This window comes from Simochromis diagramma, unplaced genomic scaffold, assembly GCF_900408965.1.
Source record: "Simochromis diagramma unplaced genomic scaffold, fSimDia1.1 OVJJ01000323.1, whole genome shotgun sequence".
NCBI classification, from domain to species: Eukaryota; Metazoa; Chordata; class Actinopteri; order Cichliformes; family Cichlidae; genus Simochromis; species Simochromis diagramma.
The window spans coordinates 480,998-506,076 of record NW_024386770.1 but is presented as its reverse complement, the minus strand read 5'-3'; the positions used below and the strand labels follow the sequence as shown (position 1 = coordinate 506,076).

The 25,079-nt window shown below is 41.0% G+C and overlaps 1 protein-coding gene and 1 long non-coding RNA gene across 4 annotated transcripts; both read right to left on the bottom strand.

The window, feature by feature from the left end:
- Positions 1 to 545: 545 nt before the first annotated feature.
- LOC120737576 lies at positions 546 to 24,362 on the bottom strand. Its single transcript, XR_005696768.1, has 4 exons — positions 24,060 to 24,362; positions 13,871 to 13,876; positions 9,325 to 9,335; positions 546 to 557 (listed from the first exon to the last, which is right to left on the bottom strand). It is a non-coding gene; the product is annotated as an uncharacterized LOC120737576 (long non-coding RNA).
- On the bottom strand, positions 9,254 to 19,662 carry LOC120737481 (olfactory receptor 52E4-like). 3 transcript variants are annotated; one of them, XM_040038229.1, is made up of 7 exons: positions 19,055 to 19,662; positions 12,256 to 12,436; positions 12,033 to 12,157; positions 11,365 to 11,921; positions 11,065 to 11,203; positions 10,495 to 10,721; positions 9,254 to 10,104 (listed from the first exon to the last, which is right to left on the bottom strand). In XM_040038229.1, exons 5-7 carry the CDS (start codon positions 11,184 to 11,186, stop codon positions 9,767 to 9,769), a joined length of 687 nt encoding a protein of 228 aa, XP_039894163.1. In that variant the 5' UTR covers positions 11,187 to 11,203; positions 11,365 to 11,921; positions 12,033 to 12,157; positions 12,256 to 12,436; positions 19,055 to 19,662; the 3' UTR covers positions 9,254 to 9,766. The 3 variants fall into 3 exon arrangements, with proteins under 3 accessions (XP_039894163.1, XP_039894148.1, XP_039894155.1); XM_040038214.1 differs by having other exon boundaries at positions 11,065 to 11,921; XM_040038221.1 differs by having other exon boundaries at positions 11,065 to 12,157.
- Positions 24,363 to 25,079: the final 717 nt, after the last annotated feature.

Here is a 25,079-nt window from a genome sequence, read left to right as displayed (position 1 = left end):
TGTCACAAGTGATGACTAGGCAATCCTCTGGGCAACTCAGCCAGTGATGGCTGCCGGACCATGACATAACCAACCTAACTACTTCCAAGATTTACTTTAGATGGTTCCCGTAAGTTAATGTCACCTTCCATCTGCTGAAGGGCAGCCTGACCAATTTATTGTCAATATGGACATCTTAAATTCTGCAGCAGGTGTAGTCTCAGTGCTCTGGACTTGAAGGAAGCTGCACTCATGTGCATTCTTTTCTCGACATCTTATTTCCACAGAGCAGAACTGAGATGTCGGAAACTACAAGTTGTTAGCCATCAAACTGGCTTTAGAGGCGTCGTGGAATTTGAAGGAAGGGCCTGAAATCTTTCACTTCAGTTCAGCTGGTCAGAATCTCTCCTATCTTCAGTCTGCTAAAAGATTAAATGCTAGACAAGCACTGTTATCTTGGTTATTTGGGTGGTTCGGCTTTTTCATCTGGCCCGTTTCTGGAAAAGTTAAGCTTGATACCCTGTCTTGTCATTTCTCTGCAGACAATGAAACCTCTGAGCCCGAGAACATCCTCCTTCCTAGGGATGGGTATCGTTTAGGTTTTATCCGATACCGGTGCCAAATCGGTACTTTTGAAACGGTGCCGGTGCTTAAACGGTGCTCGAACCGGTGCTTAAAGAATGGAGAACACAAAATTGGTCCAAAAACCTCTCATGTTCAGCTGTTTTTTGTAAAAAGATAACAAAGTTAGCCTTTTCTGCAGCTATGGGGCATATATGGTATCACTCTTGGCTGGAAGCAGTGCTTAAACAATGGAAAAAACACAAACTTTGTCCAAAAACCTCTCATGTTTAGCTGTTTTCCACTTTTTCTTTGGTCATTTTAGCCTTTTTGGCCAGGGTGAAGAGAGTATCTGCCATCAAACAAGAAGACAGCCGCATGTAACTATGATGACGTTTGCTAGTTCACCTTACATGCATTAATTTAATAACGTGGTTAGCCTACTCAACGTAAATTACACGAACAACATTAAGCTACTCACGCAGAGAAGAACGGCTGCTGCTGCCATCATCATCATCATCATTTCTGCTACACTGGCAGGGCTAGGGGCCAGGACTCTCCTCTTCGGGTTTTTGGGTATGTTGCTAACTCCGGGTCCGATAACAGGCACCACACCCGCAGTAGATGTGCTCGGTGTGAGGTCTCGCAGCAAGCTATCAAATACAGCGCATTTCTTGGTTTTTGAAAAAAAAACAAAAAACGCTATGCCTTGCCAGGTGTTTCATCAGATTTGAGGTGTTACCTCCTTTGACAGTATCACAGTATCAGCTTAAAGCACTTGTTGCAGGCTGCTGAGTTTGCATCTTTTGCTGTGAAGTACAGCCAGACTTTTAACCGCTTCGCCTTGGGCATTTTTAATCTGTAGCTCTGCATAAAAGAACGTACGTACCTGGCCCCGCCTACTATCCTCGGAAACGTAAAATGATTGGCTAGAAGTGTCACAGCTCAGGAAAAAAAAGCACCGAAATAAAGCACCGAAATGTGCGCTGCTTTTCGGTCTGGTTACTACCGTTTATGTCAGAACCGGTGCCATCATGGCACCGGATACCGGTACCCATCCCTACTCCTTCCAACCTTCTAGTGATGGGAATTCCGTCTCTTTTTAGAGAACCTGCTCGTTTGACTTAGCTCACTAAAAAGAGGAGCTCTTCAAGGTTTTTTGTTGCTTTAATACATTTATTATCAGCAATATAAAATTATGCACAAAATGAACTACTAATTTAAAAAATGTGTTTTTTATTCAGATATGTTTATTATATAAATATTCTTTTATTCATTCACAGCACACAAAATGTAAAAAATAAATAAATTATAAAATACAAAAACCAACTATTTACATTTCAACTTTTAACCATTTAAATTTTCAGATTTTTCCTTTTAAACTAATTTAAAAGGAAACAACACAAGACACTGCAAACCACAATGCAATAAAATATTGATTAAAATATGCAAAACAAAGAGAAAAAAAATGAACGCCCGGATCATTAATTAAGGGAAAGATTGGTATTTATAAATATTAATATCACACTGACGGTGTTTTATCTTCCCATTGCACTGATTGGTGGACAGTTCTCAGGTGCCTGTGCAGGAAATAAAAAAAACTTTACAGAAATCTGAGATATACAGTTATACAGAGATGTGAACTATGCAAGTTATAAACAGTTGTAGGGTTAAAAATTATCGTATTTACAGAATGATTATTTACACAGAGCTATACAGTAGTGCAGTTAAGATGAGTGAGGGTGTAGATAGTTTCTACAGAGGCTATATAAAGTGCTAGTGGTTGTGAGTGATGGTTCAGTCCATGTTATTATTGTGTGTTTGAGGGTACAGTTGTCCATTGAGGGTGTGTGTATGTTCAGTCCATGAGTTTAACGTGGGTCAGATGTCAGGAGGCAGAGTTCAGGAGTCTGACAGCTGTGGGGAAGAAGCTGTTCCGGTACCTGGTGGTCTTAGTCCAGAGGCTCCTGTAGCGCCTCCCAGAGGGCAGGAGGGTGAAGAGTCCATGTGATGGGTGACTGGGGTCTTTGATGATTTTCCCAGCCCTTTACAGACACCGCTTCCTGTAGATGTCCTTTATGGCAGGAAGTGGTGCTCCGGCGATGCGCTGGGCAGTTTTCACAACCCTCTGCAACGCCTTCCGGTCCGAGGCAGAGCAGTTCCCGTACCAGACTGTTATACAGTTGGTCAGGATGCTCTCGATGGTGCAACGATAGAAGTTCACCAGGATGTCTGAGGACAGGTGGTTCTTCCTCAGAGTCCTCAGGAAGAAGAGGCGCTGGTGAGCCTTCTTGACCAGCTTGGAGCAGTTGGTCATCCAGGTGAGATCCTCGGAGATGTGGACTCCCAGGAACTTGAAGCTGCTCACACGCTCCACAGCCGTCCCCTTAATGTGGATGGGTGGATGTGGGTCAGCATTCCTCCTGTAGTCCACGATGAGCTCCTTGGTCTTCTCGGTGTTAAGCAGCAGGTTGTTTGTGTCGCACCACTCAGCCAGACGATCCACCTCCTCCCTGTAGGCGGCCTCATTGTTGTCACTGATGAGGCCAATCACCGTGGTGTCATCTGCAAACTCAATGATGGTGTTGGAACCATCAGCAGGTCTGCAGTCGTGGGTGAAGAGGGAGTAGAGGAAAGGGCTCATCACACAGCCTTGTGGTACACCGGTGTTCATTGTGATTGTAGATGAGCAGCGGTTATCCAGCCGGACATGTTGGGGGCGGTTGGTCAGGAAGTCCAGTAACCATTTGCAGATGAGGGAACTGATGCCCAGGTCTGTCAGTTTCCTGATGAGTTGTGAGGGGTGGATTGTATTGAATGCTGAACTGAAGTCTATAAACAGCATTCTGGCGTAGGTGTTGTTGTTGTCCAGGTGTGAGAGGACAGAGTGCAGTGCGATGGAAACTGCATCCTCTGTGCTCCTGTTCTGGCGGTATGCGAATTGGTGGGGGTCCAGGGTGGGGGGACGACAGGATTTGAAGTGTGCTAGGACCAGCTGCTCTAAGCACTTAGTGATGATGGGGGTGAGTGCTACTGGGCGGTAGTCATTGAGGCTAGATGGGTTGGAGTTTTTGGGTATCGGGACGATGGAGGTGGATTTGAAGCAGGCCGGTACCACAGCGTGGGCCAAGGACAGGTTGAATATGTCTGTGAGCACTCCTGCAAGCTCCCCAGAACACGCTCTGAGAACACGCCCGGGGATGCCATCAGGACCTGCAGCCTTGTGGACATTGATCCTGCTCAGCACCGCTCCTACATCGGTGGGGGAGAGAGTCAGAGGTTGGTGGTCTGGCGTCATGTCTGTTTTGGCTGTGGTTGTGGGGTTCCCTCGCTTGAAACGAGCATAAAAGTTGTTAGGTTAATGTGTTGTGGTTTTTCTCTTCATTTTGGTATTATAGCGGTGTTGCCTTCTCTTTGTGTTAAGAATAAAGTTTACAATTGAACCACTTCTGCACTGTTTCACTTCTTTCTCTCCCAGCTTGATTCTTTGCTGCTCCATACACCCTCCCCTAGACTTCCATCTCGGCGACATAACAATCTACAGAGTCAGTGATGCCTGGGGAGGCTGTTACCTGCATCTATGGCTATTTTCACATTGCAGGCAAAAGCGCATCAAATCCGACTTTTTTAACCCTATGCGACCCATATCCGATCAGAAACACCCTTTCTGATTCTGATTCTGATAATCTGCAGATTCTGACAGAAATCTGCAACTATCCTTTGAAGCACCCATCCTCTCTAAAACAGCAATAATGATAATTATTAGGCCATATGTAAAGAACAAAATAACTTTATAAGCAAAATTGGGAAACATAAAGTCCGACACGAGTCTTTATATTAAGGGCCATCAGTCAAAAAACGTAAAAAACGTAAAACAGCGTAAAAAACACTGTTTAGTTATTCAAAACGCCATAAAAAGTGTTTGTCCACCACTCGCATGGTGCCTTGAATGCCCCATCTGAGTGGCGGAAAAAACGCTGTTTTTATCTGTCTTGAACACCAGCGTTCTGTGTCAGCTGTAACGGCATTTAAAATGCAGTTTTCTTGAAATTATGCAGGGCACTCCCCATGGTTCCCTCATTGAATTACTTTCAACTCATTTTACCCAATCAAGAAGAAGAAGTGTAGACCACGCTAATTCATCACAGATAAACCTTGCTGCTAAGTGATTGCCTATTCCAGAGGTTCCCAAAGTGTGGGGCCCGCCCCCTAGGGGGGGGGCGCGGAGCCATTGCATGGGGGGTGTGGTATGAAAAGAAAAAAAAAAAAAGAACCCTTGGACACTGCTAGCATCATTGACAGGTTTTTGATGGGGCTCCCACACAAACGCAAAGCAGGAGATGAAGCATTGCCAAATATGTTTCCAAACCAACTTCCTTCCGAGCCAAGTGCTAGAAAATATGGTGAAGCATGTCTTCCCTTTGGCTTCACTTGCACAAGTGCCGAGGTAGGTCTCTGCGACAGAATTAGTTTCCCTTGCGTCGGGAGCACGCGGTGGGCTGTCCAAATCACGGACAAACAGTATCCCACAGTTTTTTATGTTTTTGAACCCATTTGGGTACTCTTGGGTACTCAAACATTTAGTAAACAATTATTGCTTAATTGTTTACTAAATGTTTGAGGTGTGAAATAAACCGCAATGGAATTTGAAAACAAAATATGCATAGTGGGATTATAATACAAGTAAATACTATGATAAGCAGTGGTACCGCATAGGCAATCACTTAGCAGCAAGGTGAATCTGTGATGCATTAGCGTGGTCTGCACTTCTTCTTCTTTTAAACGCCGTTACAGCTGACACAGAACGTCGTTAAAAACACAGTTTTTATGTATCTTTGAATGGCGTTTTCTGCCGAGTGACGTAAAAAGTGGCGTTCAAAGAGAGATAAAAACGGCATTCTGTCGGGATAAACAGCGTTTTTTATGCAATTTCTTAACCAAACGAGTTAGAAAAGTGGCGATATTTGGCACTAATGGCTTGCCACAGTCGTCTTTTGCGCATGCAGGCTGTTTTGAGGGTTCACACTAGAGCTTGTCACATTTTATTTATAGTGTGAACAAGCAGACAAAAAAAATCTGATTTGATCAAAATATCGGAATTGAGCATTAAGACCTGCAGTGTGAATGTAGCCTATGTGTGTTGAAGTGGATTCAAATGAGACACTGGAGGCAAACTGATCACCAAAAGAGGAGCTGATTTATTTTAGCTTTTGCACAACGTGAAACATGAAGGTGATTGTTTTCTTGTTATTTCACAAGGATTTAAATAACTTTTAAAAACTAATTTTAAAACAACTGTACACTCTAGGTCACTATGGCATTATACATTTGCCTTTGTTATCTTTCAGGAGAATTTCAACTTTTCAGTACAGTAATGCATATCATGACTTTAACGTTTGATTAAACAACAAAACCTTCAGAAAATTGGTCATTTGAAACCATATCAAATCAAAACTGATATGTACAAAAAAAGTGCATAATGATCTAATTCCTAATGCAGAATTTCTTATACAGGGAGTGCAGAATTATTAAGCAAGTTGTATTTTTGAGGAATAATGTTATTATTGAACAACAACCATGTTCTCAATGAACCCAAAAAACTCATTAATATCAAAGCTGAATGTTTGTGGAAGTAGTTTTTAGTTAGTTTTTAGTTTTAGCTATTTTAGGGGGATATCTGTGTGTGCAGGTGACTATTACTGTGCATAATTATTAGGCAACTTAACAAAAAACAAATATATACCCATTTCAATTATTTATTTTTACCAGTGAAACCAATATAACATCTCCACATTCACAAATATACATTTCTGACATTCAAAAACAAAACAAAAACAAATCAGCGACCAATATAGCCACCTTTCTTTGCAAGGACACTCAAAAGCCTGCCATCCATGGATTCTGTCAGTGTTTTGATCTGTTCACCATCAACATTGCGTGCAGCAGCAACCACAGCCTCCCAGACACTGTTCAGAGAGGTGTACTGTTTTCCCTCCTTGTAAATCTCACATTTGATGATGGACCACAGGTTCTCAATGGGGTTCAGATCAGGTGAACAAGGTGGCCATGTCATTAGTTTTTCTTCTTTTATACCCTTTCTTGCCAGCCACGCTGTGGAGTACTTGGACGCGTGTGATGGAGCATTGTCCTGCATGAAAATCATGTTTTTCTTGAAGGATGCAGACTTCTTCCTGTACCACTGCTTGAAGAAGGTGTCTTCCAGAAACTGGCAGTAGGACTGGGAGTTGAGCTTGACTCCATCCTCAACCCGAAAAGGCCCCACAAGCTCATCTTTGATGATACCAGCCCAAACCAGTACTCCACCTCCACCTTGCTGGCGTCTGAGTGGGACTGGAGCTCTCTGCCCTTTACCAATCCAGCCACGGGCCCATCCATCTGGCCCATCAAGACTCACTCTCATTTCATCAGTCCATAAAACCTTAGAAAAACCAGTCTTGAGATATTTCTTGGCCCAGTCTTGACGTTTCAGCTTGTGTGTCTTGTTCAGCGGTGGTCGTCTTTCAGCCTTTCTTACCTTGGCCATGTCTCTGAGTATTGCACACCTTGTGCTTTTGGGCACTCCAGTGATGTTGCAGCTCTGAAATATGGCCAAACTGGTGGCAAGTGGCATCTTGGCAACTGCACGCTTGACTTTTCTCAGTTCATGGGCAGTTATTTTGCGCCTTGGTTTTTCCACACGCTTCTTGCGACCCTGTTGACTATTTTGAATGAAACGCTTGATTGTTCGATGATCACGCTTCAGAAGCTTTGCAATTTTGAGACTGCTGCATCCCTCTGCAAGATATCTCACTATTTTTGACTTTTCTGAGCCTGTCAAGTCCTTCTTTTGACCCATTTTGCCAAAGGAAAGGACGTTGCCTAATAATTATGCACACCTGATATAGGGTGTTGATGTCATTAGACCACACCCCTTCTCATTACAGAGATGCACATCACCTAATATGCTTAATTGGTAGTAGGCTTTCGAGTCTATACAGCTTGGAGTAAGACAACATGCATGAAGAGGATGATGTGGACAAAATACTCATTTGCCTAATAATTCTGCACTCCCTGTATTTTGTAAATCCAAATGGAAATCCTTTGAGAGAAGATGCGGCCCTAACCTGTCCCATATTGTTCACCAGTGACTTGGTAGATATGAAGATGGTTAACCTAAACCTAACCACTGACTAAAAGTGAAATTGAGGGGGAAAAGTAAAACAAAGGGCAATCCACAAAGCTTCAAACTGGATTCACATCATCTCTTGACTAAAGGAGGCATGAAAGCCAAAAGACTGCATGATGGAGAAACACGAATGGCATTTCACCCAATAATTACCACTTTTTTGATTGCCTTGGATGTTCCTCATTGAATAAACTTTTTTGACCTCATTTAAACAGAAAATGACACTTAATCCTCTGCTTGTTATCTCAACTACCCTCGTGTTCTTCATATGTTGCACTTTTTTAAGTTAAACATTCTGCTCTGCTTGTTTACTGAAAGCTACGTTCTAACTAGATACTTCTCAATCATCATGTCATCATAAAACTTTTGTGTAGTTAATTAGCATGAACCAAAATTCTAATTCTTCCAGCTGCTCCTTTTACAGTTCATCACAGCAGATCCTCTGCCTCCATCTTACACCACCTTAAGCATCCTCCTCTGTCACACCCTCTGCTTGTCCTCACCTGCTATATACACAAATCTTATAGCATTTTAAGTCTGTTCTGACTATTATCAATTTTGTACATATTTTGTTCAGCATGGTGGTTAGTGTGCTGACCCTTTAAGAGAAAGGCATGGCCCATGCGGACAGGAGACGTGTCAGAAAAACTCAGACAATCAACTTAACATGTGTTCTATGTTGTGAAAGGTTCATAAAAAGACATTCCCTGTGAGTATGCATTATTGCTCGGCACTTTATGTCAATTAATGGCAGTTACTTACATGCTGTATTACGCAGGCTAATTTATGGTTTGTAGGCAGTTATTGGCTGTCAGCATAAGCACTTGGCCATGTCGCTTGTTAAGTAACTATTTTAGTTTGTCACTCATATACACTGTATTTTGTTGTTACAGTTTCACACCTGCCATATAAAGCGAAGTCTAAACCCACACTAGCGTCAGTGACTTTTGTGTGGAGGTGTTTAACTCCTGGAAGGTAGAAAGTGGTTCTACGAGGCCAGTACGAAGTCAACCACAAAACACACTTTTTAACAAAGAGCACTGACTCTACACTTCCATATCATATTTTGTTGGATTTAACAGTCAGAGTGTTGAAACAAACCCAGGTTGACCTCTCTGACACAATCCCAGCAAAACCTGTTGAAAATTACACAAGTGCTTCATTGTAGATTCTCAGTTTCCATTTATTTTAATTCTGTGTGTACGCAGTGTGTCTGTATGGTATGCAGGGGACACTAATGGGAACAGGAAGGCTGCGCAGAGGGTAACTAACACATCCCAAAAAATGATTGGCTGCTCTCTGCCACCCTGGAGGCCATTGCCAGATCCTCCTGTCTCAGGTAAACCAGGGCCCTCACAGGTGAACCCGCCCACCACCTGTTTGACCCGCTGCTCTCTGGTCTGTGCCTCAGGTCAATCAGGTCCCACACCTCCAGACTCACTAACAGCTTCTTCCCCTTGGTCATTCAGACTGTTAACAAACACTATTCCCCCACACCCCGGCCCTGCCCACCCACGTCACCCATCTGAGCCATGGTCAGATTAACCCTACATGACTCTATTCAGACCAAATCTTGTCTTTGCACTACTTCCAAGCACTTTGCTCTCCACTGTGTGCCTTTCTATGCTTTGTATATGTATTCCTCTAGACTCTATATGTCTTTTCTGTTTGCTATTTATTCCTATTTATATATTTTTTATACTCCTGCAGAGTGTAGCACCCATAATTTCATTGTACATGTACAATGACAATAAAGGGCTATTCTATTCTAAAGTAATTAACTTCCTTGAGGCATTAAGATATTCACTTTTTTTCATAGATGCAGAAAGGAAGACAAATCAGGTCATTCATTCGGAAATTACAGGAGTTTGGGTCCATTCATCTTGACATTAATACAATTTGGTATCATTTATATATAAATCACAACAACAATTAATAAATAAATATTAATTAATAATATCAATAATATTAAAAAACTTAGTTGGGCTTTGTTCTGCCTCTTGTATGAGTATCCAGTATTTTTGGAACATTTACACTGCACTAGATTGTGAAGTGTTTAATGATGCTGCTGCGTAACTCTTTACTGACCAGTCCGTAGATAATGGGGTTGATGGCTGGTGGAACGATGATGAACAGAATGCTAAAGAATTTCTTTAGGTTTTCAGACACTGAAGGAAACCTGTAACTCACAATTATGATCACTGAGGCTATTTGGTAGAGCACGTACACGACGAGGTGAGAAGCACAGGTTTGAAAGGCCTTGCTGCGGATGCTGGTGTCGATTCTGCTGTGTTTTAGAGATACTTGCAGGATCCTGATGTAGGAAAAAGCAATGATAAGGAAGATCCCTGTACTCACAGTCCAGGTCATGGCCAGACCTACCGAATAAAAAGAGACAACTGTCCTTTCAATCAAGTATTACATGTCCCCATACCCATGTGGTTTAATTGTTCCCTCAGTTGAAATCTGTTTATATCTGGAAAAACCAGCTAATAAATGCTTGAGATCTCACTGTGGGGACAAGCTTTTCTTTAAAAAAAAACCATGACAACACAATCAGTTTAATTCCTTTCTCTAAAAATCCAACAAAACACAGAAGTTGCTTGTACAACAGTATAAAGTGGAGACAATGGTTTGCAATACTACACTCATCCTTTTAACTATTGAGGGAGAGAAAAAAATTTAAACTGTGAAACTAAGGCTATGAATCAAGCTGATTTGAAGCTGATAAAATGTTCAACCATCTACTGCATACACTTAGGACTGACCATAGATGTCACTGGCAGGTGTGGGAATGCAGGCCAGGCCTAGGATACCCCGGTTGCTGCAGTAAACATGCAGAATGACTCTGCCACACAATGGGACATTCATGTGGAAGCCGAAGAGCACAGCAATAGGCAGCAGAGCAAGCAACCAGGCCAGGGCGCAGCAGGAGTGCAGCCGAGCCGAGGTCATGATAGTGTGATACCTGAGAGGCTCACAGACTGCAATGTACCTGCACAGAGAAATCAAAGACACATTTATACTAAAAGATATGTAGTAGGTTTTAATTTAGAAGTTTTGTTAATGAAAAAAAATATTTTAAAGTCTTTTCAAAATCCTGTAGTTTCTCATTTCTTTGGAAAAAAACTTTTTCTTACAATTCTACAAACAAAAAGAAGATAAAAACAGAAGAAGAACAGATGAAAAGAACACAATGCTGACATGCAGCTAAAGGTTGGAGACATAATCCATTATCAATTACATTCAAACATTCATTCAAGTGAAAGCAGCATCAAAAAGGAAAGTTTGATTTTCTTTTTTCTTTGATTTTTACGTTGAGCTGATTGTTTTATTACCTGTCGTAGGCCATCGCACCCAGAATAGCCTGCACTGCTAGCCCATATGTGTGCACAGAAAAGGCCTGGGCAATGGCTGGGATGTATGCAATCCTCTTCTGCCCCATCAAGAAGTGCATCATGAGACCAGGCAGCACAGCTGTGGACCCCAAAAGATCACAGACTAGCAGGTGGCACACCATTACAAACATGGGTCTGTGCAGGTTCTTGTCAATAACAATCACGGATACTATGACACCATTGCCCAGCAACACCAACATGTAGGTAAACAGAGCCAGGAAGAACAGTAAAGGGCCAAACCCTGGAGGTATATAGAAGCCTTCAAGTTCAAACACAATCGGCTGTTTGAGAGGAGTCGCCATTGTTAGGTTCTCCATCCACAGCAGCTCGTTTCTGCAAAACACATCAAAACCCAAGAAACAGGTAACACACACCAGACAAAGATTTTAGATTCATAGATACATGTTTTAGTAAAATGTAATAAAAGATTTTTTAAAAAGCTTTGAATTAATACACCACAAGATCTGGAATCAAAGAAGAGAATGACAGACAATGTCTAATGATCAAAACCTCGAAAAGCTTGAATTATACTTTTTTATCTTCTTATCCTTCTGCCTTCTCGTCTGCGTGCTGAAGTTGCTCTGACTGTTTGAGGAAACTGTGCTGTGCTTTTATTAATTTGCAGATCGTTTCTCATTCATGTTTACCACTGAAACATCAGCCTCCATCCTGGATACAAGCAGGAGGCCAACCAATAAGCTCTGTGCCTGAAGTGCCACAAACTGCAGTTCCTTGCATGGCCATTTGATTCTGGCTCCAGAATCAGTCACTCAAAGCTTCCATGTTAAAATGTCCATCTATGCAATAGAAAGCAACATGTCATGAACCAGAGATTCATATAAAGATTTTGGACCCAAATGCAGACTCATAACATGCAAAGGACTATTTACAATAATTTATTTACTCACAAACTTGAGCTCAGAATCACAACACAACTTCACATGACAAGCATCGCCAGGGCAAGGGATCATCAGAGATTGCTGCTGGAGAATGATTAGTGACGGGCAACAGAGGGAATGATGGAGCAGCAACTCTGCAACAAAGGAAAGAGGGGTTACTGGACAAGAAGGCAAGGAAATGGCTAAAGATGAGTACTGATTGTCGTGGAGTTGGTGGGAGTGTGTTATGTACAGATTGAACGCAGGTCCTGTTCCAGAGATTCCAGAGGGGGTCCAGGGGAGGCACGATGGGCAGGAGGGCAGACAGATAAGCGGGATGAATATTGAAACCTTTGCTGTAGACAGACCTTAGAAGTGGAAGCAACCTGAACCAGCACTGGAGAGTAACAGGGCAGGAGGAGACTCCGAAGGAACTGAAAACAGGAGTAAGACACAAAGAGGCAACGGTAGACACGGGTGAAATGAGCATATAGCTGAGAACAAAAGAGTTACCACCAAATGTAGCAGGATGAACTGGCAAAGAGTAGAAGGCAGCACTGATTTAACCCTCTGGGGTCGACGGTTGCAATTCACATGACCAATTTAAGACAACACTGCAACAAGATGCAGTGACCCAGAGTCTCCATTTCACTTTGTGTTAAAGTGCAGACTTCAAACTACATACCAGTTTCAAATTGTGTTGATAGGCCATGTAACACCAGAGCTATTATGAAAAATGTAAGCTGTGCTTCTTCCTAAATACTATTGTCACATTTCCTGCAGGAAAAAAAATGGATTTTCTAAGGACAGCCCTAGCATACACTCTCTGCTATGCGTGTTAAAATGTATCATGTCAACCAATCAAAAAATTATATGGCAACATGCATAGCTGGACTGGCCATCGGGCATACCAGGCATTTGCCTGGTGGGCTGATGTGATTTTTCTTTTTCATGGACCGATGTTTTTTTTGTTTGTTTGTTTGTTGTTTTGTTTTTTTGTGTGGTATAAACAATGAAAGGTGGTGGATTGGCCAGATGCTGGCCGATGTGTAAAAATAACTCAGTTGTTTGCAGCGATGGGAATAACGGCGTTACTTTTTTCAGTAACGAGTAATCTAACTAATTACTATTCCTATCGTTACAAAGCCATTACTGTTACCAACAAGAAATTGCGCTCCGTTACTATTTTTCAACAAACAGACGATTGAAGCTGTGTTCAGCTTACCGCAACTTATATCAGTTGCACGGAAGTAGCTGTAAGTAATCTGGACGCTACGGCGTTAAGCAGCTGCGCTCCCGCGGACGGTGATCATGATCACTGTCTGGCACAACACCTGGAGCTCAGGGGGCAAAACAATCACATGAGTGCTGCTGTTTGACTGAGGAAGAATAAAGTAGTCGTGGTCAATCACATGACCACTTAAAGACAAAGCAACAAGGTGACATATACCAGTTTATAAACTGTGTTGATCGGCCACGTAAAACCAGAGTCATGATAAACAAGATATACGCGGCGTTTTTTCCTCAATCGTTTCGTCACGTTTACTGTCTAAGGACAGCGCAGCGAGCACGCTCTGCTTATGAGCAAAAAACCAAAACAAACAAAAAAAAACAGGCCTTCCGTATTTGTGGAAAAATGCACCATGTCGACCAATCAAAAATGATTTGGCAACATGACATTTGGTTGTTTAGGAAGTTTTAGGAGTGACGGTGACAGAGAGAGAAAGAAAAAGAGAGAGCGAGTTTTGAGATGTGAGAGATTTGTGACGTTTAGCGTGTTTGCAGTGTGTAGTTAATGTGTTGTCTTGTGTAGTTAGTGTGTAGTGTTGTGGATAGTTTTGTGTTGTGTGTCAGAACAATGAGGCGACTGCTGTCTCCAGGTAGAAACAGGAGTGACACACCTGCTGCTGTCAGACCTGCAGGTATCAGGCTGTGATGTTTCCTTTATAGTGGACAGAAATATTTGGAGTGGCACAAGTTACAGTAAAAAATATAACTTTTTCTACTCGGATTTTATGTTTTTTGTCTGATTTTAGATCAATTGTGTTAATACAGTCTGTCAAAATGAAAACATGACTGTAAATTCAGACATGTGAGGTTGTGCTGAAAAGAATGAGACCAAACAAGGCAAATAAATAGTTTTTAAAGGTGAAATGTGGAGGAAACATCAGACGTAGTTAAATATGGCCAATTATACCCTGGACCCCAGAGGGTTAAACATTTTTTAAAGTAACATAATAGTTACTTTTGAAGTAATTAATTACTTTTTAGAATCTTGTAACTCAGTTACTAACTCAGTTACTTTTTTGAAGAAGTAACTAGTAACTATAATTAATTACTTTTTCAAAGTAACTTGCCCAACACTGTTTGGTGCTGGCTTCTGCAGAGGCCAGCAGTTGGAAGCTTTTTGAAACAGGAGCCAACAGCAGATGAATGGAGAGGCAAGCCTTTATTTGTCTGGTGGCAGATGATGAGCATGAAAGCTATGAAAAAACTGTGACACACTATGAATCACTACGACAGACTATGGTGAGGATAACAGACATCCTGACAATACACACTGACTAAATACACACAAGGATGATTAGGGGGAGTGAAAACATATGAGGAAACAGCTGATACACATGAATGACGGGACAGGGGAAGTGAAACTGTGGCGTGGGTGTGGTCTCTGGCCGGCTGCAGAGGAGGGTGACGCAATGAGCTCCCGAAGCGGCGCAGGGGCGGGGTCAACAGGTGTGCTGGAATGTGAATGTGATTGTGACTCTTTATATGTTCACAGTGACTGTCGGAGGGGAAGGAGAGCGGCCATGACAGCGGAGCGGGACTGTCTTTGTTCCATTGTAAAACCACGCTAAAACCGAATGTCAAAATAAAGAAGTGCTGTCACCACGTCCGTGTCTTGTACGTGTGTAAAGGGTCCAACTTCACAGAAACTAAATACAATGAACAAAGAACACAAGATTCCTTCAAAATAAAACAGGAAACATGGAGAAAAATACAAAAAAACCCAGCGAAATAAAACTAAAATGCGCACAACACTGCGTCGCAGACCCAGTACCATGAATTTTTTTGTCTGAATTTCTTAGGGTGCCTGGGTCATCAACCCAGAGTTTTCAGTTTTGCGTTATTATTGAGCTGATTTTTATATTATTTATCATTTCTAGTGTTTTGGTTTCTTTGTTAGAGTTGTGCTTTCTGGTTTCTCTCGCTGGTTCCCGTGTCTGCTGTATCTGCTTGTCAGTGATCACTGTCAGCCTAACCATCGGGAACCCTCACGTTAACTTTTATCAAGTGGAAAAAAGTTAGCTTTCATCCTCCAGCTTCACTGTGTTTATGCTAACATAGCTGTGTCGCTAGCAATCACGTAGCACATCATTATATAGCAGCGAGCCCAACTTCAGTAACCTGACAATAGTCACTGCTGTTTAGTTTTCTGTCTTCATTTATGTTGGAGGTGGCAGCAGAGCTGGTGTATCATGTTCAGGTGGAAACAATCTAACTTCTAACTGTTAAATTTCATATATTCTGTTTTCATGGATGCCTGGATGTTACACCTGGTAGAGCCACACTGATCATTGTATTAAAGATGAAAGAATTTAGACAGTTTGTAACTCTCAGTGATGCTGCAGAGTTCCTGTGACTTTGGGACCTGCAGCGGAGTTTGGACCTCGAAACAGCTAATGACATCAAACTTAAAGACCGGATAGCATCTCTATTTCTTAATGCATAATTGTGTTGTGAATATTCATCCTTAATCTGTATAAATGCACATGCTTCAGAAAAATTATAGTAATTACAAAATGGTACATTTCAGGCTAGAATAGCAAAGGGGAAGCTGTCAGAGGAACGAAAGAGAAGGAACAGGGATGATCAAAAAAGAAGGAGAGAAAACATTAACAGCCAGCCCGAGTTGAAGAAAGAGTTTCTCATAAAGGGAAAGATGGAGAAAAAGAGTGAAAAAGAGAAAAATAAAGAACATCAGTGATCTGAAAGGAAGAGAAAAAAGTCAGAAGAGAAGGTTTTGGAAACAAGCACAGAGACAAAAGGAGAGAAAGTCCAGCAGCGTCTAAACACACAACCACAGAGAACTTTAGGAATCAGGAGCAGGCGGCTACTTGCTGGTGAACGATTAAGATGCAGAACTTGACGTGTGCAAAAACAGAATTGTTATGATGCGTCTTGTGATATTACAAAGGTTGTTAAGGTTTAATGGTCATTTTGAAAGAAATAATATCTTGTTTTCTACTCGTGTGTCACCACCGTCAGACCTTGTCAACTCCATAATATGGAGTTTTTGTTTATCTTTCTCTTTTGAAGAACCATATATTTTCCTCCCTCATGATCTTCCAATAAAAATACTTAATTTTCTCAATAAATGTGTAATTTGCATTCTTCTCAATATGATTGTTTCTTATTCAGATTAAATACAAGCTTCTGAAAATATGTATGACTGTAACTCTAATAATAAAAAGCCAAAGAATCTTACTTTTAAACCTGGTGTAATTACTTTGAAAACATCTGTGCATAAACAATAGAACAGAGAAGCTGCTAATAGTCAAAAGAGCTGAAACAACTTCATTTAAAATATATTTTTGCATTTCTTTGTGTCTGACGGTGTTGACAAAAAGCTTTCACTTCTCCAGCAAAAACATAAATTATTAAAAAATGTTACACCTGGAGACCAAAACATGGTGCGACAGCCAAAAGTTTGTGTAATAATTATATACAAATATGTTTTTGAAAAATCAAAAAATATATTTTAGAAAATTAAAACTTGTTTTGTCCCTAATCTCAGGAATCACTGAGGTACATACAAGGGTTAAAAAGTTTAACACAGATTACAACTCACACTGGGTAAAAAGTCAAGGAGAAAACATGTATTTTTAAGTGAGTTTAAAAAAAAAAAGCAGGGGCTGGAGCCTGCCCGACCTCCAGAGGCAGGTTATCCTACAGTTTAGGAGCGAGAACTTCAAAGGCTCCTCTGGATTTGTAAAATGTCTTTGAGACAGTCAAAAGCACCTGGTTAGCTGATCTTTAGAGCATGTGATGGCATGTAATGGTGAAACAGCACAGACAAATATGATTAAGACACTTAAAAACAAATCAAATAATTTTAAAATGGATTCAAAACTTAACGAGGAACCAATGAAGCGACACTAAAACCGGAGTTATGTGCCCTCGTTTGCTTGTACCAGTTAAAAATCGTGCAGCAGCGTTTTGTACCAGCTGTTGACGAAAGAGGAAGGCCTGGCTAATCCGAATCAACAGAGAATTGCAATAACCCAGACAAGAGGTGATAACTGCATAGATCAGAGTCTCTAGGTGTCATCTACACAGGAAGGTAGATATTGACACACACAGTCATTACTTTTACTGTGGCACAAATTGTTGTAAAGCTTTTGAGGGTCAGCCTTCAGTTTACTAAGTCGTTGTGATTATTTTGTAATGTTACTGACTCAGCAGCTTGTTAAACAGTTTGATGCTTTTTCCAAAACTTCGGTTTCAGCAACAAACAAGGAGCAAGTAAGTCACTGAGGGCCGAGTGCTTGTTTCTTTGAGCTGCAGTGACGGCACTCATTAGTGACTACAGCCACTCCAGAGAAAATCAGTCCAGCTGGGACTCTTTTCCTCTGCTGAGATCATTTCATGTCTTATTAGCGAGAGTTAATTCTGCAAGTAAAGTGTCCTAGTTTCAAACTAATTGCACAATGAACCTTTAGAGTCTGAACAAATAATATTCCTTATTATAGTTAGACCAATGACACTAATATGAAACATAAACATAGGATATACATGACATATTTTTTCATTTTAACAGTGTGTGTGTGTGTGTGTGTCTTCTGTTTTGTATCACAAGAGAAGATCAACAAAAACTAAATATAAACAGTTCCAGTTATCTCTGTGAAATCCAGGACAGTTTTCGACTATCACTGATGAAACTGTAAGAGTTTCAGCTTATTTAGTAAATTCAGACACCCAGAAAAATTACAGCTAAAAGGTTAAATTTACAGAGCTCACACTTTGTCATGTGACTCAAAGTTTCCTCCTCTGGTCTCCTCCTTCTCCTGCAACAAAAGACACACACCCATAAATCCACCCCTTTGTCACATCTGGGTGGGGTTAACCTTGCATAGTGGTGTTAAGTCAGTCAACTCTTGTCAGCTTTTACCAGTCCAGTCAGTTCCCCATTTTTTCATTCATTCATTCATTCATTCATTCATTGCTGTGGAATGAAATCGTCGCATTTCGTTTCCACCCTCAGCAATATGATGCCATTTCAAAAAGAAAAAGAATTTAGACTAGATTACTTCGCTATATCCTTTCAGACAGGAACTCACTTTCTGATTGTCTCAATAAGTGACTTTCTCCCGAGCCCATTTTAATATGGAGAAACTCACTTTGCGACTGTTCCCGACAACACTGTCTAGCTCTTCCTGTTCAAGAGATTGTGGTTGTTTTAGGCTGAGAAACACCAAACACTCTGCATATTATTATTGCTTGTTTTCATCAACAACACAACTATTTTCTTTCGTTTGTGTCCACTGGGGTAGAAGGTGACCTGCAGACTCACCTCTTCCCCAGTTGGAGATCGCTTCACACACACACAGTGACATCAGACACATTCACCTGCTTTGCGCACAGTTTCACTTATTTTCTTCCTTCAATGATCTACATACTACGTGCTGCCCGGTGAATACTTTCAATGTATTCCATCCCCTTTCAAGGCAGACTTACTCAGTTTATTCCCCATTTCAAGACAACTTTCAGCCACTCACAGAACACGTCTGGTCTGTACTCACTCACATCCCGCACACACACAAATAGGCCTATGATCTCCCTTACAGCGGAGGAGAAACCATCCTTAAAAACTCAACGGCCCTAATTGCTGAGAACCCTGCTTAAAAAAAACTTGCGGAGAAACCAGACCTCCTTAAAAAACTGGTGGGGAAACCAGGTAGCTTGCGTCTGCATGCACAGCTAGCGTGCTGCCGTACATGCGTTTAATCGCATGGTCACGGTGACGAATAAGGCCCTCTCTCTTTACTTACTGTTGTGTTGCTTCTCGTTCACGGGGAGAGTCTCTGGATGCCGTCAATCAGCCTCCAACCTGAGGGGAGGTCAGACATTAACTCACCGGCCTGGCCACAAATTAAATACCGGGGCTTTCGTCAAGCATCTCGGACGTCCTGGCTGCTAGCAGACTGCGGCGTCGGCGTCTCTCCCTCCTCAGTGGAAGCCATTTGCTGGGCTCTGGCTCGGAAGGACCAAATAAATGTTGTGTCTGCGCTTCCACAGGCCCCGCTGGTTTAGAAACTTTTTCCCGTTAACGAAGCAAGACAAACAGCTTAACCGGGTTTTCACATGCTATAGCAAGGGAAGGATCTCAGAGCAGCCCTTTTGCCTTCGGTGTCAGACCACTTCGAAGAACCACCACCCCACAGCAGCCTTTTATTTCTGTGACACACAGTTTACACAAACACCCACTGTAAACCCCCCTATGGTGTCAGGCACTAGGTGTGTGTGTGTGTGTGTGTGTGTGTGTGTGTGTGTGTGTGTGTGTGTGTGTGTGTGTGTGTGTGACCTCCTGCTCACAAAAGGGTCATAAAGGCAGGAAGTTTACTAAACAAGAAAACAGAACCTTCATGTGCCTATAATAAAGCACTACAGCCTCCCCCACCATTCAACAGGCTGGAGAGGGGGTCCGAAACAAAAGAATGTCTTTGATCCTATAGTTTGAACCAAGACTTACAAATGTAAGTACAATGATGGCAACATTTAACAATTTGACTCCAACAGGAAACATTTCCCAGCTTGGTGAAGAACACTCATTCGGACAGAAAGATCCCTCAAACATCAGTAAGATAGTTTAGATTCATGCAGGTTTCATAGTAAAAATGTAATCAGATTCAATTTATCTGATTCTTCACAGCACATTTATGTTCCCCATTTTTGTCTGTGTGCTGCTCTCATTTCCCCTTTGTTTTTATTGTTTTAAGATCCCAGGTATCACTTTTTTAACAAACTAATAATTAAATGCATACACAAACACCACTTAGCTGATTAACTGGCTACAGCCTGCTTCACACTACATATATGCAAACCACACAACACTATTAAATATCTCTTTGCAGAGATTGTCTGAAAATATGTACCATTAGTCTGTTTTTTGGAGAATGTGAGAAAGTAATGGCTGCGCGTTATTAAATGTTATGGTCCTTAACATGTCAGCTCAAACTCTGATATACTATGTAGGTATAGTGCACGTAAAGTATGGAGAATTTCCATGTCTCCAACTGTCGGCATGCTCTATCCAGAAAACACCCTCAAATCCAGAAAGAATATTTTCCAAGTTCTGAAGCAGATTATTTCCTGCTGGGTCCTACATATGGGAAAGTGTAACTTTACACAAAGTCCAAACAACATTATCATGACATTGTTAATATGTTAATGAATGGTAATAAATAAACTGATGTTTACTGACAGTGTGAGAATAGATTATCGTAGTATTGGGGATTTAGTTGTATTAACCATAGTAAAGCATTATATTCATCATTCATTTACACACACACTGGACATTGTTTTCACTTCATCACTTAAATCACTTTAAGCATATTTGCACTGCACAAGACATAATGTGGATCGCACAACACTGGACATTATATTCTTCATTTCCATTTAATACTTGTACAGCTGCTGTTATTGTGTATATATTTATTTATATTTCTCATACATTCGTATATATTTCTATACTGTGTATTGTGTATTTTGTTGTACAGTTATTTTATTTTTCAACTTTAATTTATATATTTTATCTTATTCTTTCCCAGTTAAATTTACCCTTTTTAATTTTCATATTTATTTCCTATCTTATTCGTAGCCTTTTCTTTTTTCTTTAGGTCACGAGCAGTTGTCTAAGCATTTCACTGCATATCGTACTGTGTATGTGACAAATAAAATTTGAATTTGATTTGATTTGAATTTTAAGTAGGTCATAGGTAAAGCTACTAAACATTCACACATAGAATTGGGAGAATAGGTCAGAGGTGTATGTGAGAAGCAGAGGCGACAGAAAAGCTGCCGTTAGTGGGATAAGGAGTTGGTAAGCCACAGTGTGCGAAGAAGTGGGCAGCAAGGACGTGAGATAGGGAGGCAGGAGGTAGAGAGGGATCCGCAGGAACCTAGTTTGAGAGACAAAGGTTGTTGATGTCTGTGATTAAATGTGTGCTGCTGGGACTGCCCCAGCGGATTTTGATGTTGGATGCTGACCTGTGAAAATCCCCATGTATATGTAATAAAATTAATTGATTGTTGACTTTGTTAATTGTTGACTTTGGCTGCATTAGGTTTGTTTTGGTTTTTGCTTTTGACACTATTACATGCATCATTTTCCACTCATCCATTCGTTCACACACTACTGGTGGTACTGATTACACACACCACTGTTTGTTTTTGACGGTAGGGTTCTTTTCGGTTTTATTTGTTTAAAAGAATAAAGCAGCTTGGATTACATTCCTAACCATGTCTGGGGGGTTTTTTTGTCATGACTGTACGGCCCTAAAAAACAGGAATGGAATATTACACTGTTTTATGGTGCAATATACTGCTGATTTATAAGAAGTTCTGTTTGCATAGAATCATGGCCTTATTTCTCTGATTAGGGAGAACAAAACATACTGCACAGGAAGCCATAACTGAAGCTCACTGAGAGGGAGAGAAAGAAAGTGCATGTTTAGATTTTATGACTTTGGAGGGGGGAAGAAGCTATAAGAATGTGTGAAACGGTCAGACACTTCAAGATCTGCCGGACCCCCTCCCATGCATATCTCCCATCCGGACATTTGTATTGCTCAAAGTGTTTGTATGGAATAAAGAGAATTGTACTGATTAAAGAGATTGTTGATTGAGCATTAAAACACCGAGTGTTGTTCTTCCTTCAGCCCGAAGATCAAAGAATTGGGTTTTCAACACTGGTAAGTCAATTAGTTTGTGAACAAAAGTTTTATGTACTTTATTTATCCCCAAGGGGCAATTAACATACAACAGAGCAGCATGACTTTGAAGATAAGGACAGGGCATAAAGACTGAGATAATAAATACACAGAATATACATTATATACACAGTTTTAAAATAACTGTAAGTGAGTAAAAGTGAATAAAGTGTCTGCAGTGGATGACTCTGCAGGGCCTCAGGTAATAATAAGATTACCATTGTGTCCTCTCCGTTAGGTTCTTAGAGTGTCTCCCAGTCTTTCACCTCAAAACAGCCCCGTAGTTCTGCTATGGCCACCTATGACCACCTCCTAATACTTCTAGCCCTCCAGTTGTGGTCACCCCACAACTGAACACTGACAGGAAGCCTAGTGGTCACAGGCTCCCTCTTCACAACAGGCATATAGCGGGGTTTGAGGTGAATCGGGTTATGAGGAGGAGGAGGAACTGTATGCATCCCTGACATTAGCATACAGTAGCAGAGTAAAAACACTGAGACAGCACTAGAAGAAGTTAAGAGGTAACAGATACTTTTAACCATTTCTGAATGTCTCACTGTGTTTTTTGGAGCACTGTCTGTTCCCCTTATTTGTTTTTGGGGTTTTTTGGAGAGGGGGGGGGGGTGTTTTTGCTTTGTTTTATGTTATTTATCTATATAAAAAAAATTCTGCAATAATATCTGAATGATCTACATGGGAGAGTATGTATAACTATATCTATGGGTTTGCCCAACACTGTTCATATACGATGTACATACATTATTATTATACACTCAATTTTTTTAAATTAATTTCCTCCTCTATTTTATTAGAACTCTCCCTTCCTGTTGGTTAAAATGTTGTTGGAAAAGCAATAAATAAATCTTTGAGAAAAAAAACCCCATTTCTGAATGTCCACAGCAAAAGTTTTGACAACTGGCTACTGTTTGAGATTTAGAAAGCTCAGTAGTCAAAGTTTTCTTTGTTGTATGTGTAAGACCTGTAATTCCCTGGATCATCATTACTGCCTACTGTGTTATCCTCTGGGAACTATTAACGACCTACATTCTCTCTCCCAGAGGACTAATTACCACCAAAAGCTGTTAATAAGTGCTACATTAAGAAGCAGCCCACAGGGGACGTCATCAATAATTACCTTTGTTTCAAAAACATTAACGCTCATTACTAGCTGTAACAATTGGCAATTGGCAGAGTACTCCCTCAGCTCCAAACATGCAAGGGTTAAGACAACAAAGTTACAACAAAGTTTAATCACTGAGAACAAGAGGCTTTGTTTGATTGAAGAAAAACTTTTTCTTTTAAGAGTGCTATGTTTCATAATTTTTGGAGGAAGAAAAACTAATTAAAAGATAAATAGTGAAGTAAAATACCGATACAGTTAGGTACAGTTATAGTTATTTATTTATCTTTTTTACCTGTTTACTGAAACATATTCCAATCAAAGCTGTATAATGGATCTGGACATAAGTGTAGACTCTTAGCTTTCATTTAAGGGTATCCACATTCAAATTGAATGATTCTGTTGTTATGTCATTATCAGTTAAGCAGATGCTTGCATTTGGAAGATTTTGCTGCGAACAGACAACGTGTGGTCGACAGCTCCATGGTGGAAAAACAAGCCATCCTTAAACTGCGAAAAGAGGAAAGAAAAAAAAGATCAGAAAACTTGAGCTACAATATAAGGCGTGGCAAAACCTAGAGTTTGGTGCATCCTGACAAAGAAAGAAAGCACTGGTGAACTCAGCAACACAAAAAGTCCTAGGCGTCCACCAACGAGAACTGTGGGGGATGATCACAGATTCATTTCCATGGTAAAAAGAAGCCCCTTCACAACAGCCAACCAAGTGAACAGCACTCTCCAGGAGATAGGAGTATTGGTATCCATAAAGAGAACACAGAAGGTTCACTGCAAGGTGCAAGCTACTTATAAGCCTCAAGAATAGAAAGGTCAGATACGAATTGGCTAAAAAAAAAAAAAATCTAAAAAACCCAGCAAAGTTCTGGAAAAATATTCTTTGGACAGATGAAACCAAGATCAACCAAGTATGGAGAAGGCCAGGCAAACGACATGAAAACGGCTTTTTCAAATTAATCCACTTTGGAGAGCTTTTTCAAAAAGCTCAGTTTTCCTTGACCAAAAACGCCATCTCAGTGTGGAAGGAAGGGGCCCAGTCTGGATCGCATTCCTGCATTTTGTAGGCTGGTTTTCCTACAAAACACAACAAACATTACAACGCAAAGCCACAGTGAATAAAGCAGCATAGCGCAACGAATTCAATTCAAATCAATATAAGACTTATTTGTAACCTACATCAACAATTATGTTATGATAAATTATGTAATAACTACAACAGAAGACTTGTGGAAATGCTTGGAGCAGACTAACATGTGAGCTACGGAGCCCCGCAGGGGACATGGGAGAAAAAAAATTAAGAGGGACTTTTGCGAGATCTCGCAAAATTTGAATTTCAACAATTTGAATTTGAATTTGAATTTGAATTTCAACAATTTCAACAATTCCAACAATGGCGGCAGCTACTTAGTTGTAATATTACTCTTTCTGGGTCACAAAATACACTTTTAAGATATTTTGAGGCGTGAATGTAGTTGTGTAAACGTCAGATACCTGCTCGACTTACAAGACATCACATATTTGCAAAAGTGCTCCGACGTTTTCGGAGATCTGACACCCTTAGCTCGAAGCTAACGGGAGGTCGAGACCTACTACAGCCAGGAGGAACACCACTTTCCCGGCACATCGTGCCTCGACCTCCCGGTCGGCTTCGAGCTGGCGGCCTTCAAATAATGCAGCTAAAACTTTTGCGAGATCTCGCAAAACTTTTGCGAGATCCCGAGTTTGTTGCGAGATCTCGCAAAAGTCCGTCTTAATTTTTTTTTCTCCCATGTCCCCTGCGGGGCTCCGTAGTGAGCTGGAGTGTTCTGGGACGTTATATTTGGTCTTTGAATGGCTGCAATCCAGGCCATCCGTTGGCTCTTTGTTACTTCGGAAACGTGGCTCGAACAATTTCTCTTCCACGACGTAATCCGATAACAACCGATCTCTTTACCCGTCGGCTTCCCGTGG